General features: G+C 37.7%; 1 protein-coding gene across 4 annotated transcripts in view; it reads left to right on the top strand.

The window, feature by feature from the left end:
• The window catches only part of RAD51C (RAD51 paralog C), a 64,150-nt gene extending 56,488 nt beyond the window's left edge, over positions 1–7,662 (top strand). For all 4 annotated transcript variants that reach the window (XM_072646859.1, XM_072646860.1, XM_072646864.1 and 1 more), the window contains one exon: positions 6,986–7,662. In XM_072646859.1, the coding sequence (XP_072502960.1) occupies positions 6,986–7,090 (105 nt within the window). In that variant the 3' untranslated portion in view covers positions 7,091–7,662. The remainder of the gene's footprint in view (positions 1–6,985) is intronic.
• The last annotated feature ends 19,339 nt before the right edge of the window (positions 7,663–27,001 follow it).

Genomic DNA, 27,001 nt, shown 5'->3' on the forward strand with positions numbered 1-27,001 from the left:
CTGAGACAGTAAGAACCACTAAGTACATGCAGAATAACAATAAAGAGAAAACAAAGCCATGTAAGAGGAAGGGTACTAGCAGTTGAAGGGATCAAGAAAAGTTCCTGAAGGTTGTGCTTCTTGAAGAAAGAGAGGGTTTCTGTGACGTGGAGGTGAGATGAGTGCAGTCTAGCCATGGAGGAGAGCCAGGGAAAAGGCATGGGTACCGGAGATGTAGTGTCTTGGGTGAAGAACAGCAGAAAGGATGCCAGTTTGGCTGGAACACAGTGGGAAAAGGAGAATAATTTACAACGAAGTCAGAAAGATAGGTTGTGAAGACTTTAAAAACTAAACAGGAAAAAGTTTTATATGTGAATAATGGAATGCTGTTGTCATAAGAAATGAGGAAATAGATTATTTCAAAGTGACACAGAAAGACTTGTATGAACCGATGATGCCGTGAAGTGAGCTGAACCAGAACAATTTATACTATGACATCAGTATTATAAAAATAATTTTGAATACTTGCATAAAATTGATGAAGTTTGAAATGGGCAGAACTAAGAAAATAATTTATTTAAAAATAGCACTTAAAAAACAAATAACTTTGAAAGCTGTAAGAACTATAACCTTCCATGATTCCGGGGGACTAGTGATATAGCATGCTGTCTACCTCTTGACAGAAAAAGGATGGATTCAAGGTGCAGGATGGGACATTCATTTCTATCCATACATATACATACACACATACGTACATATGTATTATATATACATGTATATTATATATATACATTATATATATGCTCATTTATAGAATTTTAATAAATGCATTTATTTAACATGGCCAGTGAGGCAATTTATTTTGCCTGATTATGCATATTTATTACAAGGCATTTGTTTTTCTTAACTTTTTCCTCCAATGGAGTGGGTAGTAGGAGGGAGAGGAAATAGATTTCTTTAATAAAATTTAATTTGAAAAAAAAGCTAAATGGGAGTTTGTATTTGGTAAGAGGCTACCGAAGTTAATTCAATAAAGGAGTGACGTGGTCTTATCTGCACTTAAAAGAAATCATTTTGGTAACAGTGCAGCAGATGGATTGAAATGGGAAAAGATTTGAGGCAGGAACAGTTAGGAGTCTGTTTTACCCTACCTGAGAGATAAGGAGGAACTGAATTATGGTAGTAACTGTGGGAGTTCTAAGGAGTCAGACGTAAGATGTTATGGAGGTAGAACCAACAAGATTTGGCAACTGAATGACTGTGGGCTAAGGAAGAGTAAACAATGGCACACTGAGTTTAATCTTCCATGAGTAATTTTACTGTTTTGAAGGTTGTTGAGGTTTTTGTGTAGTTTGTGTGTGTGTGTGTTTTGCATTCTCTAGTGAACTGTGAAACATTGTAGGAGAGTGGCATTAAAACTTAAATATTTGTCTTAATATTTGGAGGGAGTCTCTGCAAGTGTTGTACAAAGGTCTTACGGAAAAACCATTCACAAATAACAGCATTTTTAGATTAGAAGGGATCTAATTCAACCTATTTCCACTTCCATCAAAGAATCCTATTAATGACACATATGCTAAACAGTCATCCGTAGAAGACCTCCTTTGAGTGGGGAACTTGCTAACCCCCTAGGCATTCCACTTTTATGTAACTCTAATTGCCTGGAATTTTTTTCCTGTTTCCTGTCTAAATTTTCCTTTTTAAAATTCCCCTCTTTGCTCCTGGTTGTACTCTCTGGGGCCAAAAAAAAAGAAACAAACTAAGATTATTCTCTCTTCCACATGATGGCCCTTCAAGAATTATTTGAAGAAAGATGTCAGGTTTTGAGCCAACTCTTTTCCAGGCCAAACATATCTGCTTTCTTCAAATGAGCCTCAAATGGCATGAACTTGAGTCCCTTCATCATCCTGGTTGCTCTCTGAACAATCTGCAGCTTCTTTATGTCCTTAAACTCTGGTGTTCACAATTCAGCACAGTACTCAAGATGTGGCGTGACCATGGCAGAATAATTCTCAATATAGCCCCATAACTCATTAGTTCCTTTAGCTGTCACATCACACTAGTAACTCATAATGAAGTTGTAACAGCAAGGACCACGACATACACATGAGGGCCTGCTATCACAGGATCTTTGATCTGCTTTTCTAAAAGGAAAGCAACTTTTGAGAGGTCAGCTGTCACTTTACTCAAGAACATGTATCATTTACTTAGTTCAGGGGAAAAAGTCAGCACCCTGAACTTTAGAGAAATGAAGATCACCAAACAGGGCTTTCAACTGTCTGACCATAAGCAATACATACATAGTTACCAGAGAGAGAAGCACCAGCATCTGGGTTTTCAAAGCGAGGGGTGGGGGACTCCTTAGCAGCTGTCCAGAGTCTCATCCGGCCAAACAGACACTTCCAATGAGTAAGCCCCAAGATAAAACCACCTCAGAGGATTTATACACTTTTCAGAGCCAGAGGGCATAACAACTCTTGAGAACCAGCCCCTCCTTAGAAATTAAGAAAAGGTGTGGGCCTCCCCTAATCCAGCTTCCCATAAGGGCAGGCCCAAAAATGGATGGGGAAGATTTTTAACTCTTATTAGCATTACAGTTGTCCACCAAAACCACCAGATCGTATTCAGATAAACTATCTAAAAATGTCTTCCACATCATGTACTTGGGAATTATGTTTTTGGAACACAAGTACAAGAGCCAGTCAAGATCTTTTTGGTTCATGGTTGCCATCCAGTGTATTAACTATCCCTCTCAACCTTTTTTGTTAATTTGATAAGCAAATTCTGGTCTGCCTACTCATTGAATTTATTTAGTTAGTAGGAAGCAAGAAGAAAAAAGGATTTTTACTTTTTTCTAATTTTTGTGTTTGATTTTTATTACCTAAAACTAGAAACTTACCCACAGTTTTAAAGAGTTGTATTAAATTTGTTTCATCTTGGCATTTAAGGACTTTTCTGGAAATTGTAATGTTTTGAAGACAAAATTTCAAGAAATTAATTCTGTTACATTATGTTTTATGTTCTACTTCTTTAGTTCCTAATACCTTATTCAGTCTGTCATTCTTTTTTCATTTCACTGGATTATTTAATCCATTTACATTTTTTAAAGAAATTTTTTTAAAATTACTTATTTTCAGTTTTCAGCATTCACTTTTATAAAATTTTGAGTTCCAAATTTTTTCATCTCCCCGGTCCCTAAAACTGCATGCCATCTGATCATATTGAACATATTTCCACATTAGTCATGTTGTGAGAGAAGAATCAGAACAAAAGGAAAAAAGCCACAAGAAAGAAAAAAATAGTACGCTTTGCTCCACCTTGAGATTCCATGGTTCTTTCTCTAAATGCGTTTAGCATTTTCCATCATGAGTCTTTTGGAATTGTCTTAGATCACTGCCTTGCTCAGAAGAGCTGAGTCTATCAAATTCAGTCATCACACAGTGTGGCTGTTACTGTGTACAGTGTTCTCCTGGGTCTGCTCACTTCCCAGCAACAGTTCATGTGGGTCCAGGTTTTTCTGAGATCCACCTGCTCATTATTTCTTATGGAACAGTAGTATTCTATTACATTCATCTACCACTTTTTCAGCCTTCCCCAGCTGATGGACATCCCCTCAGTTTTGAATCTGCCACCACAAAAAGAAGTGCTGTAAATATTTTTGTACATGTAGGTTTTATTCCTTTTTATCTCTTTGGGATACAGACCTAGTAGTGGGGTTGCTGGATCAAAGGGTATGCACAGTTATATAACTAAGCCCTTTGGGCATAGTTCCTAATTGCTCTTCTGAATGGTTGGATCAGTTCACAACTCCATCAACAATACTTCATTCACATTTAAAGTTATGAGAGTTAGATTCATATTTTTCTGTATTTTTAATGCCAGGTTTTTCAAGTTATGGTTTTTTTCCCCTCTTCTGTAAACAGTATTCTATACCTTCAATTACCTTACCTTAGTCTTTTTTTTTAAGATTTCCCTTTTCCCACTGGCTCTCTTCCCCTCATTCCTGATCCCCTCCTCTCATTTGGTAACCCTTTCTCTTTGGGATTTTGCTTACTACTTCATTTTTCTTTTCTCCTAATTATGTAATTCTTCCCCCTTTTTTTCTCTCAGTCAGGTAGGTTCCTCCTTCCTCTCCTCCCTTTCAAGTCTTGATCATTAGGTTTTTTTTTTAATTTATTTTTCTGTGTGTGTGTACTCTTTTCCAAAAAAGAATTCTCTCACTTTCTTCATTATGTATATTCTTTATGTTCATTATATCTCTCTTTTTACTCTAGACCCTCATTCTGATTCGTGACCCCTATAATTGTCTAGTCTCTCTGTTCTCTGTATTCCTCATGCAATCAAAACTTCCAAAGTAACCATTTTAAGCTTTCTCATCTAGGCAATTTCTGCCACTGCCTTGTAGAACTTTCCTTAAGGAGTTTTCCTTTCCATTGTGCCTCACACTTGGAACAATGCCAGCTATTGCAGCTGTCCAAGAGGACAGGTCCTCATGGTAGGAACCGTTCCCATGCCTCCCTGATTATGTAGCCCACTACCGATATATACCCTCCTTGTTACCTTTTTTTTTCTGATTTGCCTCAAGATCGCCTTAAGTCCATGCTCTTCTGCTTCTCCGGGATCCACTTGCACCCAGGAGGAGTTCCAGGTTCCCCCCTCTCAGGGTAGGTAGTCTTTTCAAGCATCAAATCCCCTAGCAACATCCAGCAAAAAAAAAACAAAAAAAAACTATCTCTTAACAGACTATCTCTTTGCTCATAGGAGCATTCATCAACAGAAATCCCACCACCAAAGCAAAGCCTCCTTTCTTCCCCCACCCATTTTTGAACCCTTTTTCCTTTCTCCTGCAAGCTCCTTTCTTACTAAGACCACAGGGGTCACCGTCTCCATATTGCTTTGATTTGATCCAGTTACATAATTGATTCCTCTTTTATAACCCTGCTCTGTCACCCTTCTCCACTTCATGTATCCTTTCATGTTGTAATGTAGGCCCACAAAAAAAATTGATTCACCTGTAGTCAGGGTGTTGCTCAGTTGTCCATAATCTTCCAGGCCTACCTCTTCACTGTTACCTCTACCAAACTCTTCTCCACATCTTTTGTACATTTAGAAAGAAGTGTCTTACTGGTCTCTTTGCTATCTGTCATTTTTGTTGTCTTTAACCACATTTCTGTTATTTGGGGTATTTGAGAAGAAAATGTCTTCAGTTTTGGTTTTTTTTCTGAGAATGTTTCAAAATCCTCTTTGTTACTGAATGGTCATCTTTTTTAAATTTATAATTAAGCTCACATTTGCAAGATAGGTCACACTGCTCTGTATCTTGAGCTCCGTTGCTTTTCTGAACATCCATTCTCTCCTATATTTTTTGGTGGTTTCAGAATAGTCTTGTGTTCATTTATTTTGCTGTGTTGGTTTTTTTTTTTTTCTGGAAGTAATCTTTGAATTCTTTACGCTGTTATTTCATTTTCCATGTTCAGAAGTTCTAGTTCTTTTCTATTATTTTATGCATTACGATGTTATGGGGTTTTTTGTCATAGTATGTTCTTCTGGGAGACGTATGATCCTTAGGTTGTCTTTGGGAGAAGTGTGTTTTACTTATATAGTGAACACATTCTCTTTTAATGTTCTTCTTGTTACATTCTCCTCTAGATAGTCCTTCACTTCTGTATATTTGCATTCTGAATCTCTTGTTCTCTCTTGTTTCTCTGTTGAGACAGGTCACCAGATTCCATTTTTTCTATTCTACTTCTCTGTTCTGTTATATTTGCAGTGTAGGCCATAAATTTTGCTTTCAGAATTCTCGTTTCTCTTAGGGAAAAAAAATGTTACTGAGTGGTCTTAGTAACAGTACTGTGGTTCCATTTTCTCACATTCCATAGATGTCTGCATTTGTTTACTAAACCTGTAGGGCACATTTCCTTTTTTTAATGATTTTCCTACATAATGTGCTTATGTTCAAGGTCTTTTGAGTTTTCTTCTTCCTGAGATATGTGGTAATTTTGGTCTTTTTTCCCCTGTCATTTTCCCCTGTTGCTCACTTTCTGACTCTTTCCTTGGGGAGTTGCATCTCAAAGCATCTCATCCTCTTTACATGCTAGGCAATTCCCAGTTTGCCAGTCTTGGTCTCTGGCCCCAGGTGACTTGGGTGGATAGAATTGGCCCAAACTAGATGTTGAGCTCTTTCTCTCAGGCTTAATGGAGTATCCTGCAGTCCGTGCACACAGTGTGTTGTCTGGGTGGTCTGTTTCACTTTCTCTGTTTCTCAGCGCTCTGTCCTGCACTGGCAGTTCAGAGCTCTGTAGCCCTGGTGCTCCAGATTTGTCTGCTGCAGTACTAGCTTGCTTCAAGGCCCTCAGCAGGTTTCTGTTCCTGGAGGGCTGCCACTGCACTGGCTATATATCTTAGCCCAACTTCCATAGCCTGCAGCTAGGGTCTCCACAGCTATGAGCTTAGTACGTCCTTTGGTCTGTTAGTGCAGCCTCATTGCTGGAAGTCTTGGAGCTGGAAAGGGTATGCTGAGTGAATTCAGAGTAGGCGTCATTTCATGAGTTTGGAGGTTTTTTCCTCTTCTTTTGGATTTTGGGTGTCCTAGACCATGGCAACAGCTAAAATTGTTTTATCTTTGGAGCAAAATTTCTGTTTTGGGGAGGTTTGAGTGGTTGTGGGGATGAGAAAAAATGTCAAATCCTCCATCTTGCTGTCCCTAATAGTTTCCAAAACAAAGCAGTTGAATGGAATGGAGGTGAAAAGTCTTATTAAAATTTGCCTTACAATATTCTGTTTTTTCATCTCCATATTTCTTCTAAGTGGCTTAGTCCCAATGTTTAGGAACTAGAGCAAAAGTGAGGAAAATAATTCACTGCTATAGTAACAGCTAAGGTCTCTTCTACTTATAATGCCCTCTGACTTCTGGTACTATGAGAGCATACATAGACTAATTTGAAGTACAGAAGACTTGTCTTTGTTTCAGATGTTTTAAAAACCAATGTGTTGTTTTCATTTGCAGGCCCAGGGTTTTCGAGATGTAGCTGTTCCTTCTCCTTTATCACCCCCAGTGGAACCTTCAGCAAACCCCCAAAAGCGGTCACGAGAAGCAACGGAAGAACAATAGTATTTTAAAGATTTTGCATCTTGTGTAGCATAAAAATATTTTATTTTTGTAAATGTAAAGACCATTAAGTAATCGTTATAGTTTACACAGCAAATATTTTAAACAATTGTAGATTGTCTCCAGTATCAACAATTACCACGGTATTAAATTGACAATTTAAGAAAATCACATCAGTTATAAAATGACTTTACAAAATACTCATAAATCACTTATTAAAACATTTGTATAGAGTACACTCAAGTAATAAAAATGATTTTAAATATTAAAATACACAAAAACATGTATATAGCAAGTTAGTATCATTAACTTGGGGCTTTTATGAAATACTTCATACTCTACCATTTCATTATTGATATCCTTATTGTTTATTAAACTCTCATCCCGGTGATACATTGTACATAAATATCTCTAGCGCACCTAATTGCATTACAAACCTTCTAATTATGTATGATTTGATAATACTTCAGCCTAATTTTAACCTTGACAGCACAGAATCATTACAGGATTCTTACCTTCTGAAAGCACTCACAATCATTGAGTCATAATAGATATTAAAATCTTTTTGACCCTCATGTGTTACCACTCTCTGATACTTAGATTTCTTTCTTGTTTTGACAGTCTTGGGCATATGATATTATGTTTGTTGAATCGAATCGTTGTGGCAATGTGTCATGGCTGTTGTAGTTAATGCTAAGTTTAAAAGTATAGTTGTAGTGCTTCTTCTAAACCTGCAGCTGTGATTAATACAGGTTTAGGTGAGGTCAGGCACTCTTGGATCATGTCTACAGGTTGTGGCACTACCTGGATGACAATGGCAGTGGGAAGTTTCTGTTCAATCCTCTTTTCCTTCAACATTTATTTGCCATGTTAACTAAAGTATTAGGCACTATTTAAAGGAACAAAAAATCACCTTGTTTAGTTTGTGAATCACTAGTCAGCAAAGGGAATAAAAGGGATCTCCTTCAAAAACAAAATATATAGACAGGTAGGAGTCATAAAGTTCATCAGCAGGACTAGTGGATCACTAATTTCATTAAATGCTTCACTGTGGTGCCAGGAGGTAACCACTCAAAGCTATAATGACATTCATTGCTTGATTTCTATTCAATTAACTTTTATTAAATTGTAGATAGCCACATGTAATAATATTGCTGTTTGCATTGCAAAGTTACCATTGAGCCATTAAGTTAAAGAACCTCCCTGAATCATGTTTCTCTATTTTTCACTTATTCCCAAACAAAATTCAATCTTCTCTACCTCCCACTTCCATCTACCTCCTCTCCCCCTCCCACTTCAAACTGAGAAAGCAAGAAAAACAAAACCCTGTTACAAGCATGTGTAATCAAGCAAAACAAAATTTCTCATTGGCCACTTTATTTTTTAAAAATCTTCTTGACTGCCCCCGCCAAAAACCCTAAGGCGGGAAGCAGCATTTGAATCTCAGTCCCCAAACGCTGGCTGGGAGGACCAGGAGACGAGGTGGGTGTGAGGAGAACATTCAGAGGTCAGGTCACTGGTGGGGGACAATGCCAAGAAAAGGGAAAAGAAATAAAACCGTTGAAGGGTATTTTCTCGGAGAAAAGACACTTCCTCCCTTCCTTTCTGATGGGGAGGAACAATGCTTGCCATCAGGCAAAGACACAGAAATCAAGGATTCTGTGTCCCAGCCCACCCAATGGGCTCGGGCCATGGAAGAGCTCAAGAGGAATTTTGAAAATCAAGTTAGAGAGGTGGAGGAAAGACTGGGAAGGGAAATGAGAGGGATGAGGGAGAAGCATGAAAAGCAGATCAGCTCCCTGCTAAAGGAGAACCAAAAAAATCTTGAAGAAATTGGCACCCTGAGAACTAGCCTAACTCAGTTGGCAAGGGAGGTGCAAGGGGCCAATGAGGAGAAGAATGCTTTCAAAAGCAGAATTAACCAAATGGAAAAGGAGATTCAAAAGCTCACTGAAGAAAATAGATCTTTCAAAACTGGAATGGTACAGATGGACGCTAAGGACTTTATGAGAAAGACATATCTCAGAACATACCGCGCAGATTCGAAAAATGGAAGATAATGTGAAATATCTTATTGGAAAAACAACTGACCTGGAAAATAGAATCAGGAGAGACAATGTAAAAATTCTGGGACTACCTGAAAACCATGATCAAAAGAAGAGCCTAGACATCATCTTCCATGAAATTATCAAGGAAAACTGCCCTGAGATTCTAGAACCAGAGGGCAAAATAAATATTCAAGGAATCTGCAGAACACTGCATGAAAGAGATCCAAAAAGAGAAACTCCCAGGAGCATTGTGGCCAAATTACAGAATTCCCAGGTGAAAGAGAAAATATTGCAAGCAGCTAGAAAGAAACAATTCAAGTATTGTGGAAATACAATCAGGATAGCACAAGATCTGGCACCCTCTACATTGAGAGATAGAAGGGAATGGAATAGGATATTCCAGAAGTCAAAGGAACTAGGACTGAAGCCAAGAATCACCTACCCAGCAAAACTGAGTATAATACTTCAGGAGAAAAAATGGTCTTTCAATGAAATAGAGGACTTTCAAATTTTCCTGATGAAAAGACCAGAGCTGGAAAGAAAATTTGACTTTCTAACACAAGAATGAAGAGAACCATGAAAAGGTGAACAGCAAAGAGAAGTCATAAGGGACTTACTAAAGTTGAACTGTTTACATTCCTACATGGAAAGACAATATTTGTAACTCTTGAAACATTTCAGTATCTGGGTACGGGGTGGGAGCACACACACACACACATGCACACACGCACACATACATAGAGACAGAGTGCACAGAGTGAATTGAAGAGGATGGGATCATATCTTAAAAAAAAATGAAATCAAGCAGTGAGAGAGAAATATTGGGAGGAGAAAGGGAGAAATTGAATGGGGCAAATTATCTCTCATAAAAGAGGCAAGCAAAAGACTTATTAGTGGTTGGATAAAGAGGGGAGGCAAGAGAAAAACATGAGGTCTACTCTCATCACAATCCACTAAAGGAAAGAATATAATGCATACTCATTTTGATAGGAAAACCTATCTCATAATACAGGAGAGTGGGAGACAGGGGCACAAGCAGGGTGGGGGGGAGGATGGAGGGGAGGGCATGGGGAGGAGAATGCAATACGAGGTCGACAGTCATGGGGAGGGAAAGGACCATAAGAAAATAGAAGTAATGGGGGACAGGATAGGATGGAGGGAAATATAGTTAGTCCTATACAACACAACTAGTATGGAAATCATTTGCAAAACTAAACAGATATGGCCTATATTGAATTGCCTGTCTTCCAAGGGGAAGGGGTGGAGAGGGAGGGAGCTAAAGAAGTTGGAACTCAAAGTGTTAGGACCAAATGTAATGTTCTTACCACTGGGTAACAAGAAATACAGGTTAAGGGGTCAAGAAAGCTATCTGGCCCTACAGGACAAAAGAGAAGATGGAGACAAGGGCAGGGAGGGAGGATAGAGGAGAGAGCAGATAGGTCACAGGGGCAATTAGAAAGCTTGGGTTTGGGGGGGGAGGAGATAAAAGGGGAGAAAATTTGTAACCCAAAATTGTGTGGAAATAAATGTTAAAAGTTAAATAAAAAATTTAAAGTAAAAAAAAAAAAATCTTCTTGATCTGCATTCTGAGTGTCACCTCTCTGTCAGGAGGTGGATAGCGGGTTTCATCATTAGTCCTCTAGAACTGTAATTGAAAATTCTGTTAATCAGAATTCCCAAGTTTTTTAAAAATGTATTTATAAGCATGATATTGTGATTATTATGGGGCAGCCAGATGGCTCAGTGGATAGAGCAGTGGACCGAGAGTCAGACCTGAGTTCAAATCTGGCCTCAGATACTAGCTGTGTGCGTGTGATCCTGGACAAGTCACTTAACTTCTGTTTGCCTTAATGCACTGGAGAAGGAAACAGCTAACCACTCCAATATCTCTGCCAAGAAAACCCCTTGGATAGTATGGGTGTACTATGGGGTTACGAAGAGCAGGACATGACTGAGCCATAATAAATAATTATTATATGTTGTGTTTAATATAAATTCATTTATTAATTTTATTAAAATATTCAAAATGTCTAAAATAAAATATATAATACATTAACATAATGTATACTAATATATAATATTTTAAAATATATAGCTATTTAAATAAATGTGGCTTAGATTCCCATTCTTTGACACCTCAAAAAAAAACTACATATTTTTGTACATCCTTAAAATTAGTTTTGCTTATGACTCTCTCCCTCAATCTATTCTTCTAATTCCCCCTCCCCTCTTCTCAACTTTCCTTCCTATTTCAGTGTCAAGTGAAATGTATTTCTGTACCCAGCTGTGTATATTCCTTCTTTTGACCAGTTCAGATGAGATTTGTCAGCTACTCTCCCCCATACACACTCCCTCCTCCTTGCTTATACATCATTTTTTCCCTAACCTTTCTCTCCTTTCTCCCCCACCCCCATAACCCCTCACATTGTATTTCTCTTTCAATCTCTTTCCATTCTTAAGATCAGGGCAGCTAGGTGGTGCAGTGGATAGAGCACCAGTGCAGGAGTCAGGAGGACCTGAGTTTAAATCTCACCTCAGACACTTGACACTCACTAGCTGTGTGACCTTGGGCAAGTCACTTAACCTCATCCTGGGAGATGTCCAGTCATCCTGATGAATATCTGGTCACTGGATTCAAATGGCTCTGGAGGAGAAGTGAGGCTGGTCACGTGCACAGCCCTCCCTCATTCAAAAACAAAGTGCAAGTCATGTCATTTTTCCAATGGCATAGTCTCCTTCCACAACGAAGGACGAACACACGCACATTCTTAAGATCAAGACATAATAGAACCACTCCCAGGCCTTTTCTAATTTGTTCTTTCTCAATTTTATCTGACTCTTTCTGACATTTTGGGTTTTCTTGGCAAAGATACTGGAGTGGTTTGCCATTTCCTTCTCCAGTTTATTTTACAGATGAGGAAACTGAAGCAAAGTGATTTGTCCAGAGTCACACATGTGGTAAGTGTCTGTGGTCAGAGTTGAGCTCAGGTTTTCCTGCCTGCAGGTGCTGTGTTCTATCCCTGAGCCACCTAGCTGCCCCTTTTCTAATTGGACTCCATTTATAAACCCTAATGAAGGTAAAGATCAGAAAGGAAAATATGAGTCAGTTCCCCATATTGAACATAACAGTTTGTCCTTGTTTAGTTTTTTACCATTCACTTGTGTTTACCTTTTTATGTTTTTCTTCATTCCTATGTTTGAATTTCAGTTTCTCCATGGCTCTGGTCTTCTTTTTTTTTCTCAGAAGTTTTTAGTTCAGTTTTACCTGAAAAGTTTTTGGTTTTGTCAAAGGTCCATTTTCTCACCCTTTAGACTATACTAACATTTGCTGGGTAAGTTATTCTTGACTGTAAACGCATATCTTTTGCCTTCTTCAGTATAATATTTCAGGTTTTAATGGTGGCTCCTAAATCATGTGTGATACTGACTGTGGCTTCTTGATACCTGAATTCCTTATTTATATTCCGTATTTTTTCTTTGAGTTGGAAGCTCTGGACCTTGGCTGTGATATTCCTGGGAATTTTCATTTTGACTTTTAGGAGGTGACCAACAGATTCATTCTTTTTCCACTTTGTCCTCTTGTTCCAAGAGATCTGGTATGGATGGTACCTTGGTATGGGTCTGGTACTTCCCAGTGCCCAACCTCTCCCTGGTTGCTGAAGTGGTTCTCACACAGGGTTTTTGCCCTCACTTATCTGTAGAGTTCAAAAATGTTTTGTCTGCCTCCCTATGCCAAGCTGGGTTTGAAAAAGGACTCTATGGTTTTTCTGGATTTGGTCTGGTACATTTTCTAGATGTTAGGAAGAGTTTATGGGGAAGAGCTCACTGTATTTCTTCCTGTCACTTCTCTACCTTAGTGGAAAAGTTATCAACACAGATGTTGATAGTGTTGTCTCTTGAACCATATGATTAATATCAGAAACCACTGTCAATAAATTACCTGTCTTTAGGGCAAAATCAGTGACTTTACATTGAGTCTCTGGGGGAGATTCAATGATTTCTTGCCTAACTTCCTAAATGCTTTATCCAGAATACTCAGTGCATAGAGACCATAATATTCTTTGAAATATTTTAACAGCGAGTTTGAATTACCACAGTGTAGACTTGAAGCTCAATTAAAAGACAACATGGATTATATTGACATTCCAGAACTAGAAGAAAGCCTTAATAGGTTTGACAAGTAAAAGCAGTTTAAAATGCCAGTAAGTATATGGCAGACATTTACTAAGATCCCAAATTAGTAGCTTCAACTTCTGATTCTCAGCAGGAAAAACAACTAGGAGTTTCCACTTACACAGGGACTACAAGGTGCTCATTATTGTGCCAGCTATAGGAAGGTCTAGCAAGAACCTTTAATTTGTAAGCTAAAAAAAAAAAGTAGTCCACTTGGCATAAATATCTTTGTTAATTTTAAGCTTGAGTTGAAATCAGAAGTGCCTCTATATTTTAATGGATAACCAGTGGTACTCTAAACAGCAATTAGAAAATTGCATTTGAATTTTAAAGTTTCAGTTTAATTATTAATAAAAAGCCACAAAGGGGCAGGATGGCATAATGTCTCAGAACTGGCCTTAAAACCTGTAAGACCTAGATAGAAATCCCCCTCTGACAAATAATGGCTTTGTGACCCTGGGCAAATTATTTAATCTCAGCCCTCTCGGCAAATCAGAGACAGCATCTACCTGCATTGATAGAGGGAGTTTCTTCAACTCAAAGTTCTCTGTACTAATAAAATCACTATTCCAGTCCCTATCCCCAAAAAGAATACATATTATAAATTTTTACAGATGGAAATAAATTTGTCTATTTGAACAATTTCTTCCTGTACAAATTACCTAAATGTATCAGTCCTGTATGTACTTCCTTTCCTGTAAGATAAGATGGATTCTTAAAGTACCTTATTAACAGTTGATTTGGTCATAAATTCAATCAGATATTCTAATAATGTTTTTCTTGCAGTAATGTGTAAGTATTACCACTATTTAAAGCAGTGTAAAGGCCATCTAATGGTTTTTTCTCAGTCCTCATTCTTCTTGACCTCTCTGCAGTCTTTGACCCTCTAAATCACTCTCTTGATACTCTTTTCTCTCTAGGTTTTCATGACACTGCTTTCTTCTGGTTTTTCTTCTCCCTGTTTTCTCAGTCCCTTTTACTGGATCTTCATCTTTGTTGTTCCCACTAACCATTTCTACCAAGATTGTTCTGTACCCTCTCTCTTTTGTACCTTGCTTAGTGATCTCATCACTTCTCAAGTATTCAATTATGTCTGTACATAACGATTCTCAGGTTTATTTATCCAGCCTTCAGTTTTGCATCACCAACTGCCTATTGGACATTTTTAACTAGGTGTGCCATAGACATCTTAAACTCAATATGTTCAAAATCTTCCTCCCAAGCTCTTCCTTCTTAACTTATATTTGTCAAGGGCACCACCATCTTCCCAGTCATTCTGGTGCCTCCACTATTAAAATAGTCTGCTGGTTAGTCTCCCAACATCTAGTGTATTGTCTCTTAAGTTCACCCTTCACTCTGCTGCCAAAGTGATCTTAAAGAGCCCATCTGATCATGTCACTCAGTAAACTCCAGTGACTATTGCCTGCTGGATGAAATAGAAAACATTATATGTGTAGGGGTGTGTGTGTGTGTAGTGTGTGTGTGTGTGTGTGTGTGTGTGTGTGTGTAGTGTGTTATGGTTTTCAGCAACAATAGACTGGATGATAAACATTACTTGGAAATGTTATCTTAACCAAAAATACAACGTTTTTATACTCAGCAAAAATACAAAAACCATAGAGAGGCATCCTGACAGAAGTGTAAGAGGTATCAAAAAATAAGAGACAAATAATGCTTGTTACAGAATGTAATCACTGGGTTGTGTAGTACAATTGCTATCGTGCTGTTATTTCAGCTGAAGTTTCAGGGGCAGGAGTGAATTAGCCAGTATTCTTACTTGTTAGACCACAAGCCTGACTTATTATATCCTTTGAATAATGTTCTGCTGCATAACCTGGCTGTTCCAAAAGAGTGTCTGACCTTTTCTTGGAATCAGACAGTTAAGCAAGTTTTGTCTTAACATACCAATGACAGGTCAATTTGTAACTTTCAGACTCAGACCTGACAGAGCAGTTTAACATTGTTATAATGATGTCCTCCTTCTTGCGTAAAATTCTGTGACCATTGTAGGAGAAGCTCAAGTGCCTTATGATACATTTCAGTATCATGATGTATCTCTGAATCTACAATTATGGAAATACCATGGTGGGATAACTGTCTTGTAACATCTGCTGTGTACTAAAGTTGTGGTGCTCTGTTTCCAAGGATGTTAATGTGGAATAGAGTTCATTCAAGGAAAACAGTAGGTAAGCCCTAGTCAATGAACTGATCCCAAAACCCTCCACTGATCCCACAATTTCTTTGCCCATTCTTTCCTTGGAGCCTAGGAATATTCCAGATCAATTCCATTATAACTTGCCTCATGAGGTAAATACATCAGTTAAGGTGAGGAACGTATCCTCTGTACTTCAGACCATAGGTGTTAGTTCCCCTTCCTAAGAACCAGTATCATCTCTAGACAACACTTAAGTATGTAGTTCTTCACAGTCTCTAGAAACAAAAAGATGCTTAGAGACCATCAGAGTGTCTCTCAAACTCTAATCATTTATGACACGTGGTTGTGCCTGGTTCTTGCTCCCATATTTGGTTTTCATGCACTTTGAAATACTGCTCAGAGCAAAGGGAACGTGAATGAAACAGTTAAAAGAGTAATTCGCTCCAAATTTCCTTTCTGTATCCTAACGATATTGAAAGAGTTGCTCTATTTGCAAAACCCAGAATGTGAGAAAGTCTATGAAAGTGAAAAGGTGAACTCATCCCATCATGAGGATTTTTTGGTAAATACACAGGTTCATTTTATTCAAATGCTGAAATACTGCTCTTTAAATAAATAATAGTTGTATATATTTAGAATGGACATGAACTTATCCAAATGAAAAATAGATACTGTCATGAGACTAGAAAGAATTTATTTGGGAACTCACTTTGAAGGAAGAATTGTAAGGAAATCTGCAAGGCACTTGCAATAACACTTATCACCTCAAATCTCCAGGGGCTGTACAAAGGCAAGGTAGAATTGTAAAAATAGATTAAATTTGTGCTGAAATTGGATTTAAATGGCTAGATGTTTTACTCTAGCCCTCACGAACATGAGGTTCACTACTAACAAGAATAATTGAACTTAGTGTGAGATTTTAATGGGCATTCTGTTCTCTGACCTACCACTGGATAATGCTATTATTTTGAACAACTATACAACACTAATGAAATGTGTCAAAACCTTTAATAGACAGGTACAAGCTGCGTTGCCTCCTGAATTGGAGAAATCCTGTCATATCATCTCAGTGAGTCTATATGAAGATAGATCACCAAAAAAAAGTTCTGTTTGGTATTGTGATACAGTTGGTCAAGATCATACCACATTCTCACCATTAACCATGTAGTAAAATGCCAAGACCTTCCACCTCAAACTTATACTTTACACTATAAGAAGACATCCACTCTGAGAATATCAACAGCCACCACTTGTTTGACCTGAAATACCTGCCAACAAGCAACTTTAGCATGCCTAGAGTTGGCCAGCAGGGAAATATAAATCCAGGGTTGAGCCAAGTGCCTGCTAGTGAAAAGAATGTGCCACAAAAATCCCACAAAGTCACCACTTGATTTCTGGTTCCTGAAATAATTGCTAGGCCAATCACTATTTAGCTAGGCCTTAAAAGACATTTAAACCAACTTACTTTGGTCCCAGTTACAAACTGATCAGAATGGCATAAGAATACCTTCCTCTAGCTGTTACTTAAATACTTCTAAAAGCTGACTTTCATGTTCCTCCTATTTCACAAAAAGTGTCCCAATGATATTTCTCCCCTTTATGTGAGATATTTGTGCTAGTTCACAACAAAGGGATACCTAGTGTATTGGGCCAGATTGACAGAAATCTTCCTGGCCACAAATGAATATATATTAAGTTGTCGCCAATTCAAGCCTGCTGTGATAATAATGGTTGTAAGTATATGAAGTATGGTACTTGTGATACCACCTGAAACAAGAAGTTTAAAATTGTAATACTGCTTTAAACAACTTGTAAACAAGACACTTGTAAATAATGTAAGTCAGTCTTTCAGGCCTAATTGTAGCTTTTAAGCTCCAGGAGGATAACCAGTGGGATTTGGGATTTTGATTTGATTCTGCTTGGGAGTTCTTTAGTTTCACTATCAGATATGAATTAAAGTGAGAATTTGCTTGTTGATAACAACTGTATGATTCTTTTTTAATTATATCATGGTACATGTATCAAAAGGATTTAATCTGGAATGAAGCAAAGTGTATGTAGCATATGTACTGGAACTGTTGAAAAGAGAATATGAGCTGCAAAAAGGAGAGCTGATTCAAGTTCAGCTACAAGATGGATGCAAAGGCTTTCCTGAAAGCCCTAGTGGTTCAATGGCAAGGTTCAGGAAGCTGGATGGTATGGAGACAAAGCATATGGTAAGGCCTTGAAGACTTTAAGACAGGCCTGCACAATGTAGGGCTTGTGGCCTGCCAAAGGGTTTCAGTTGGCCTGCAAAAAAACATAGGGTTGCCACTGCGCATTCTCTCCAGTTTGTCATATGGCCTGCAGCAACCAGTTGTTCTCAGCCTGTCTCTAGTCTAACCCTGGAAGAAATTTACAAGTTGTGTGGGCCTGCTTTAAGATTAACTGTCAGTGCATATGGTAAGGCCTAATGGCCTTCTATCTTGCATAAGCAATAGAATTGGTGGCTCCCATCTCATTCCAGCAGGGTGAGTAGTCAAGCAACCTCAGCCAAGTAAAGGGTGAAGGGATAGTATGCTTCCATCTGCATTCAAACCCTCTGGATATGGATTAGCTAATGTATTTTAAAGGTTTAATACTGTATTAAATTCTAGAGTTCATTCTGATGACCTCAGTTAAGATGTTATCAAAACCTACAGTATTAAATGGTTAAATGTTCAGACTTAGAGGCTAGGGGTACATGTTAATTACTGAGCTTATATTTAACTTAATACTAATACACATGCTTGTTTGTGATATGGAATTATTGCAATGATAAATTTCAGTTAATAGTGTAGATTGGGACTAAGTTAAACCCACCTTTTCCCAACTCCACCAAAAGGCTTGGACATGGAGCAAAGGTAGTAATGTTATATATGAATGGATAGTCTTCCTCTCATTCTTTAAGTTCCAAGAAGTCTTTGGACTTGAGCTAAAGGCAAACTAGAGTACCTCTGATCCTGACTTTGTGAGTGGGCCTTTGGGCAAGAGACATGGAATCTGAGGGAAGGAGAAAAAGAGAAGCAAACAGAAAGGAGAAGGCAGATATGATGGCAAGCAGACAGGAAACCATGAGCTCCTGGAGGGAGAGTACAGAACCAGGACAGTGAGGGCTGCAGATATCACCAGAGTCCACAGCAAACCCCAAGCTCTTAATCCAGTCCAAGTTGGAGAAAGATACTGGTGACCTTCCACTTTTTCTTTCCCTTTTTTAAAAGACAGTGATTGTGTGATGGAACACTTATTTACCCTGAACCTCGTGCTTCTCCCTGGATTTGGAAGGGTTTACCAGCTGGAAAATGTGATAAAACTATCAACAAATGCCAAGTGTGCACTTATTCTATATAGCATGTATATTCCTCTTTCTAGAGATACTGAAACTTTTGGTTTGGACTAAATTTGGGGTCTTGGGAGCCAATTAAAAATGTTTGGACAATGTGGGATGGAGGTATTGACCTGTTAAAATCCTAGAATATGAATTCAGGATTCATAGATTTCTAAACCATAAGCTGATACTATTTTCCTTGGCTGTAGGTAATGCTAGACTTTGAAAGCAAATCAGACCCCTAATGGGGAGTGAATTACTAAGGAAGCTCTGTCCACAAGAATGAGTTATACAAGCTTGCTCAATAGGTGCATTGCCTGAAAGGAGTGCGACAATGCAGCTTGCTTAGCTCTTTAATACTATTGGCTGCCTGCATAAGAAGCTATTAAAGCTATATTTTCTCACCTCAGCAGAAGAGGCTGTTTTTAAAATTAATCTTTCTGAGAAGTGAGAATAAACAATTTAATTCTAGCCTATTTTAAGTTTTCCCTCCTCTGAAAACAATATTTTGTTGTTGATACACTAGAAATTGAATTAGATTATAAATATAAGAAGAGAAGTATAAATCTAAGTTGGTAGAGAGTCAAAGTTCAAACTACCCATCTGAGAGGTTCAGTTTTTAAAATACAGTGACAACTTTTAAAAAAATTTTACTGTAGTCTTAGCCATTAATGAAAAAGTTCAAATTGGGCAAAACAATTTGGCTTTAATATTTTCTCTCTCTCTCAGATGGCATTTAAAGTGTCTTGGACTTCAGTGCTGAGCAGTCTACAAGAGGTGGTATTTCTCAGGGCCATAATAATTATAATAGTGAGCTAAGGTTTATACAGCATTTAAGACAATCTTACAAGGTGTTTATTTACATTTCTCGGATGATGAAACTGAATCTCATCTTAAATTAGTAACTTTTTATTGCAACCTAAATGAACACAATTATCTGATTAATGACTACCATTCAACAGATAAAAATGGTTCATGGTAAACACAGTGTTAGGTGAATAGATGAAAAAGCACAGCACAAGCCCTGAAGGAAAGGAGGATACCTGGGGTAACTTTAAATGGACATCAAATCAAAGGGTCCTCTGAAGGATTTATCAACCTACCTCATGGTGCAGTATCACATCAAGAGGCAAGGGGAAGCAGTGTGAGAGACCCATCAGATGTCAGATTCTGTTAATAAAGATCATTTGACTTGAACTGCTAATGTGCTTAGCATTGGTTCATCTAGAGCAGACCTGTACAACAGCAAAGGATCTCTGGCAATGTAGAGGATCTTGCGCAAGCGGCCTGAAATTCTTTGGGGTGCCCATGAGCTGTAGGTGACCCACAGGCAGCAGGTTGTGCAGGCCTGATGTACAGCAAAGGTTCTTACGTGTGTGTGTGTGTGTGTGTGTGTGTGTGTGTGTGTGTGTGTGTGTGTGTGTGTGTGAGAGAGAGAGAGAGAGAGAGAGAGAGAGAGAGAGAGAGAGAGAGAGAGAGAGAGAGAGAGAGAGAGAGAGAGAAAGATATGGACCCCTTTGGCAATGTGGTGAAACCTATAGATCCCTTCTAGGAATGCTTTTAAATATATAAAGTAAAATACATAGGCTTATAAAGAAAACCAGTTATTTTGAAATAGTTATTTAAAAGTTCATGGAGCGTAGGTTAAGACTCCCTGATACAGAGCTTATCAGTACTGCATATAGAGTTGCAAGGAAGGTACTTCAAAAACATCATCTGTCTCACTCCCCCCACCCCCACCCCTTACCCATACCTAGTATCTAGAAGCCTAGAGCTCTGAGTTTTAAGGTCCTCAAAAAGTCATAGCATGCCTAAAGGAAAAAGTGTGGAGGCACAAACACCAGTGTTCTAAATTAGATCTCTAACGGAACATTCTCTGATTAAATTCTTCCTACAGAGCATACCACACCAACCTTCCTTCTGTTTTACTAGCTTCCCAGTCGCCATTATGAAGCTTCACCACTTTAGGTATAAGTGATATGCCCATGTTACCTTCTCCTTAGACTTCACTCCTATTCTGATCACCCCCTTCCTCATTATTCAATCCTTTCTACAGCAATATCAATCAGAACCTCCACTCTGTTTTCAAAAACATTCCTTTCATTCTAACACTTACCTTATAATACTGTGAAGATCAAATGAGCTAACATATAGAAAGCACTTGGAAAACTTGGAATGCTATATAAACGCTAAATATTATTATTATTGAACCTTTTAACCAGCATTCCTTCCACATTGCTCTAACAGAAACTGGTCTGTGTGGTGAGGAAACCATATCCCTTGCAACTCTTGCCACTAGAAATAACTTCCTTGCTTCCCAATACCACTTGCAGATTATTCCTTTACTGTCAGCTCTTAATGATTTTTCTTCTTTCAAAATCTGTGTAATTCATTTGTCACCACCCTCTCCATATCCTTGTTTCTGACTCCTGAGTGACAGATTATTTTAATTTTATCATCAACTTTAGTATTTAGCTTATGACCCCATTTCCTGACATCATTCTTGGGGACTTCAGTGATAAAGTCAACAATCCCCCTAACAGCCCAACTACATGTTTTTCCAAACTTCTCAACACCAACAACCTTTTGTATTCCCACTTCAGCCACATACTTAAAATCTCCTAAGAATTGTGCCACCTCCAAGATTTAGCAGTTTGAAACCAGTGTCACTAACCTCATCTTTCCATTTCCCTTACTCTCAGTCAGCCTGCTCTTTGCCCTTATTATAATCACTTGCCTCTTGGTGCATCCATATTCTCCCAGTCCGTACCTACCACTTAGGTTTCATTGCTTCTAGACTTATAAACTTCATAACCTTGGCTCCATGGTATGCTACTTTAACATATTGCTAGCTGTTATCCTAGAATCCCTCACCCTTAATGTACTGGTCTCAACCAGTGAACCTTCATATTAACTTCCAATTCCTCTGCTTCTGCCCAAGTTCTACTGAGCATTGCTGTAGTCACAAAATCAAACTGATTTCACACAATACAAGTGTATAGGATGTGACCTTATGTGGTCCCTTGCTGCTTACGGACGATCATACTCTACCTTTAATTTTTTTTAAGTTTCACAAATTAATTGACATTTTTTAGTAAAGATATTTATCTCAGACATTTCTCCCATCTCAACCCAATACTATCATCGTTTGGCTTAAGAAAACATTCAAGAGAGGAAGAGCTCTTACTTTAAACCTAACAACAAAACAGACAAAATGAAAGTCTTGCTACATTAAAGTATCTACTTTATAAATGTGAATTTTAAATTCTCAAAACCATCTAAATTTATGAATCTTAATACAATTAATAAAATATACCATACAAACATATAAAAGAAACCTCTCAGAACTTACATACTAAAAATATGTTATCATCAGATCTTTCACAAAATAATTTTAAAGATACAATTTCTTGTATTTCCAGTACCTGAAATAGGCCAGTGGTCTATATAGAAATAGACTTTCAGTGGTGCAGTGAGTAGAGTATCAGCCCTGGAATCAGAAAGACTTGAGTTCAAATCTGGCCTCAGACACTTGACACACTTACTAGCTGTGTGACCTTGGGCAAGTCACTTAACCCCAATTGCCTTGCCTTCTCCCCCTCCAAAAAACAAACAGACAAAAGAAAGAAATGGACTTGCAGATGAACAAATAATTCTATTAATTAATTATATAATTATTATATGTAATTTTTTATTAATTATATAATTAACCTTGCAAAAGCTTAAATTAACTCTAAATCAGTAAGCTAAATGTTCTGACAAATGCAGAAAGTGCATATCACAATTTTTAGACAATGTTAAATTTTTGTGTGTCATTTCTTTTAAAATAGAAAAATCCAAATATTTTAAACTAATACACACATTTTAATCATTTTTGGTGGTGGATTTCTTTTTAAAAGAAATAGTTTTCTTATTATTGACCTCAAGTTCAAGTGAAAATGCTTATACGAGCTTTTTAATTCCAATAAACAAAAAGAAACACATTTAAAATATTGATTTACTTTTACAGGAAAAGTTTGTTCTTTAAAAACCAATGAATACAAGACAAATCCTCTTAAGGCAAATGAAGCAGCACCATATATTAAACATTTTACATAAAATTTCAAATTATGGGTTTGATTAGGAACTAAGTTTCTGTAGCTGCCAGTAGCAAAGAAATTCCTAGTTTATGACAAAACAAAACAAAAATGCCCATGGAGTGGGAGAAGGGGAAAGCTGTCATATTTCTATTTTGTCTAAATAATTTCCAAATGAATGTTCCAGTAACACTTCCCTTCCAACACTTTTTTTCTATAAGGCTGCTTTTGGCAGCCAGGCAGTTTAGGTAAAGATGGAGTTAAGTAGTTACTTTCAATTTAAAAAGCTAGACAGTAAATGTGCTGCCTCTTTAATATACTAAAAGTTGTGATTAAAAAAAATTCTTAAAAATTTAACTTTTCTATGTGATTTAGACATAAAAGGTGACATAATAAGCAAATTAGAAGAGCATAGGATAAATTACCTATTAGATATGTGGATAGGGTAAGAGTTCATGACCAAACAAGAAAGAATTACTGGGGGTAAAGTAGACAATTTTGATTACATAAAATGAAGGTTTTTGCATAAACAAAACCAATGCAAATAAAATGAGAAGAAAAGCAAGAAACTGGATAAAAATTTGCAACAAGTTTCTCTGATACAGGTCTCCGTTCTAAGATATATAGGAAACTGAGTCAAATGTGTAAGAATAAAAATGATTCCCTAACTAATCAAAGTATATAAAGAGTTTTCAGAAGAAGAAATCCAAGCTATCAATAGCCATCTGGGGGAAAAAATGCTATAAATCATGAATCATTAAAGAAATGCAAATTTAAACAACTCTGAAGTGCCACTTTATGTTCATCAGCTAAATTGACAAAAATAAAAGTAAAATGATGAATGCTGCAGGGGATATGGGAAGGTAGGTATACTAATTGGTGGAGCTGTGAACTAGTCCATTTCCCTTTTCTATTCTGGAAAGCAATTTGGTTTGTCCAAAAGGCTATTAATCTATTCCACATTCTCTGTCTCAGAAATACTGCTACTAAATCTATACCTTAAATCAAAGAAAGAGGAAAAGGACCCATATGTACAAAAATCCTTATAACAGCTCTTTTTGTATGGCAAAGATTGGAAAATGAAAAGGTGCCCTTTATTTGGGAAATGACTGAATAAGTTATGGTATTTGAATGTGATGGAATACTATTGTACTTTAAGAAATGATGAAGGGAATGGTTTCAGAAAAACCTGGGAAGATAAATGAAATGATGTAAAAGGAAGTGAGCAGAGCCAGGAGAAGTATTATAAAGATAATCGACTTTGAAAGACTTATGAACTCTAATCAACACAGTAACCAAACACAGTTCCAAAGGACTTATCGTGAAACATTTTCAGATAGAAGGGATGGACTCAGAGTGTAGACTGAAACCTCTTTTCTTTCTTTCTTCCTCCTCTTCATATGGCTAACACAGGAATTTATTGTGCTTGACTATATATATTTATAATAGGCTTTGTTTTTCTTGTGTTCTCAGTGGGTTGAAAGGAAAGCAGAGGGGAGAGGAAGGAATTTGTAACTGAAAATAAAATAAAATTTAATTTTAAAAACATACTATCACTGACTTTTTATTATCTGTAATATTTTGAAGCTAATTAGATGCAACTATAAAACTAGCAAATGTCATGAAATATATTTTATCAAACATAATTTACCTCTAATTTAAAACTTGTATTTATAAGTAAACTATTCATTTTTTAAAAAAATAAGTGACTCCAAAGATAGCATTGTACCATTTTTATGTATTCTCTGTTCCAAAGCCCATTGGTATGGGACTGTTTTTGGTGGCTTCCAGCTTCAAGAGAGAAAATGGAAAAGGTCGACCCCACCTTAGGTTGCTTTAGGAAAAAGAAGTTATAGAAAGAGTAAGCAGTTTCCATCATATCCCTATTCCTAACTTACTACTCTAGTGACTTCAGGGAGTTTCTCCTTGAGTGAAATCCAGGACTCTCTTGATTGAGCTGAGTTACCTCAATTTCAATGGGAGAGCTCCTTCATTTTATATTGTCTGATATATACTCTCCTGTGTTTACCTCTCTAATTTCTGTTTTGCCATGAACTGGATAAATGGTTTTCTTTGTTATGTGTGTTTATAGTGGAACTGGTATTAAACGGGAAAGGAGTCAAGTCTTGGATGTAGATATCCCCTACCCCACAAAATGACAAAGCAATCAGAAGTTAAATGGAAACTGATCATATCCCCTAGACGAACAAAACTTGAGGGAGCAGATAGCTATACATGTAGTCCAACACTCCATCTCTCTGAGAAGAGAAGAATAGTCTCTAGCCCCAACCTTCTGTTTCCCTTTCTGGCAGGAATGGAAGTCTCTCTTGGAGAAGAGTAGAAGGAAAAGAGGCTAGAAATGTCAACTCTGCCTCCCTTTAAGTCACACAAGGACAGGCTTCCTGACCCATACATGGGCCCCTTTCTATATAGAGTGGGACTCACCACTCTACTGCTACACACACACACACACACATACACACACACACACACACACACACACACACACACACAGAAAGTGTTCCTTTTAACATCACAGCCATAACCCCAATCTCAGATTACATTATTCAGTTATCATCTTGGTCATGGACAGTTTCCAAGGTGAGATTTTACATTTCATCCTATATCTTCTGCTTAGTAGAAAATCCAAACTTTATTAAAAGTCTTTGGTTTGGTTGATGTCAGTATATCCCTGGAGACATTTCTTCAGGTTCACTATCATCTTCATTGAAAACCACAGCTGCCAAAAGGGTTTTAGGAGGAAGAGTTGGATCCATTTCTCTAGACTTTCTCCAAGTATGGTAGATGTGATGTCTTCTTTGTCATCTGACCACCCATGGTGTTATCGAAACTTGGCTACCTTTATGTTGTGATGAGAAGTCTTCAACTTCTCGGCACTGACTCAAGATTTCCCCTCTAATACTCTGACTCTTGCTGCTCTATGAGATTTCTGAAGCTTCTCTGCTATTATCCATACCCTTTCTTGTACCCTTAACTTCTAATTGAATTTCCTTGATGCGTTCCAAAACCTTTTGCCTCTACCCTGACACTCCTCAAATAAGCCAGCCTTTTACTTCCCCAAGATGATTGAGGTTATGGAGTATAAACTCCCTCCTCTGCCCATCTCTGTTTCTCAGACATCACCTTTTATCCTCCTCTTGAGATTAGTCAGTGTTATGTTGCATGCTGCAGAATTTCATGACTCAGAATTCTTCTTATTCCTTTATGTACCCCACCACCAATTTGTATTGCTGGAATTGTTTCTGTGCTACAATTCTGGTGTTCCCCCATCAAAACCTAATTAAAATAGTGGAAGATTTTCTTGATGCAATTGGCCAGACCTTAGTCCTTATCCACAAACTATTCTTGCTGCAATATTTAATTTCCTTTGAAATGCTGGAGGCTAACCGGTGTGATCTTTCTGACTTTCTCATTTTGAAATTGTATAAAAATCCCATGAAGTCATCACTTTGGGGCACACAGGCTTGAGCAGTCAGACACAAAGCTATACCTGGCAATCTAGCAGTCAGGGAATGCTCTGATGACATGTGTACTTCAGTGGATCCTAGAGTTGGGGGATCCTAGAACTTAGTTGACCTATTCTGCTGGGAGGATAAAGCAGAGCAAGAGCTCTATGACTAATTTAGCCTTGTCTTGGTCAGGTGGATCCTGTAGGCTTTTTAAGTGGAAGAAAGGAGCTCTGCCTGCATATCTCTGCGCATCCCTCAAAGTGCACGCTCAAACCTATTCCTTATTTTACACTCCTGGTTTGCACAATAGAGGCCTATGTGAAATAGTCTACCTTCAAAAACTTTGTCCTGGGCTGGGCCCTTGCTACCTTTGACTTTTGAAGTGCCAAGAACATGTTGAGACAGGATGTACTTCTTCCTGTTAGAATAGGTACCCAGGGACGTGAAGAATTTGACCTTAACTGAGTTCAGAGGACTTGGGAGTAATAGATCCAATGGAGATAAATTTAAGTTTGGCTTCATCTAATACCTTCTTGTAATATGGGGCACCAAGACGTGGCTTGGGCAATTATGATAACTGAGAGATTTTCTCAGTGCCTTGCTCTAGAGAGGGCTCTAATTCCCCAAGCACTAACTCATCTATTGG

Source organism: Notamacropus eugenii, chromosome 2 (genome assembly GCF_028372415.1).
Source record: "Notamacropus eugenii isolate mMacEug1 chromosome 2, mMacEug1.pri_v2, whole genome shotgun sequence".
Taxonomy (NCBI): domain Eukaryota; kingdom Metazoa; phylum Chordata; class Mammalia; order Diprotodontia; family Macropodidae; genus Notamacropus; species Notamacropus eugenii.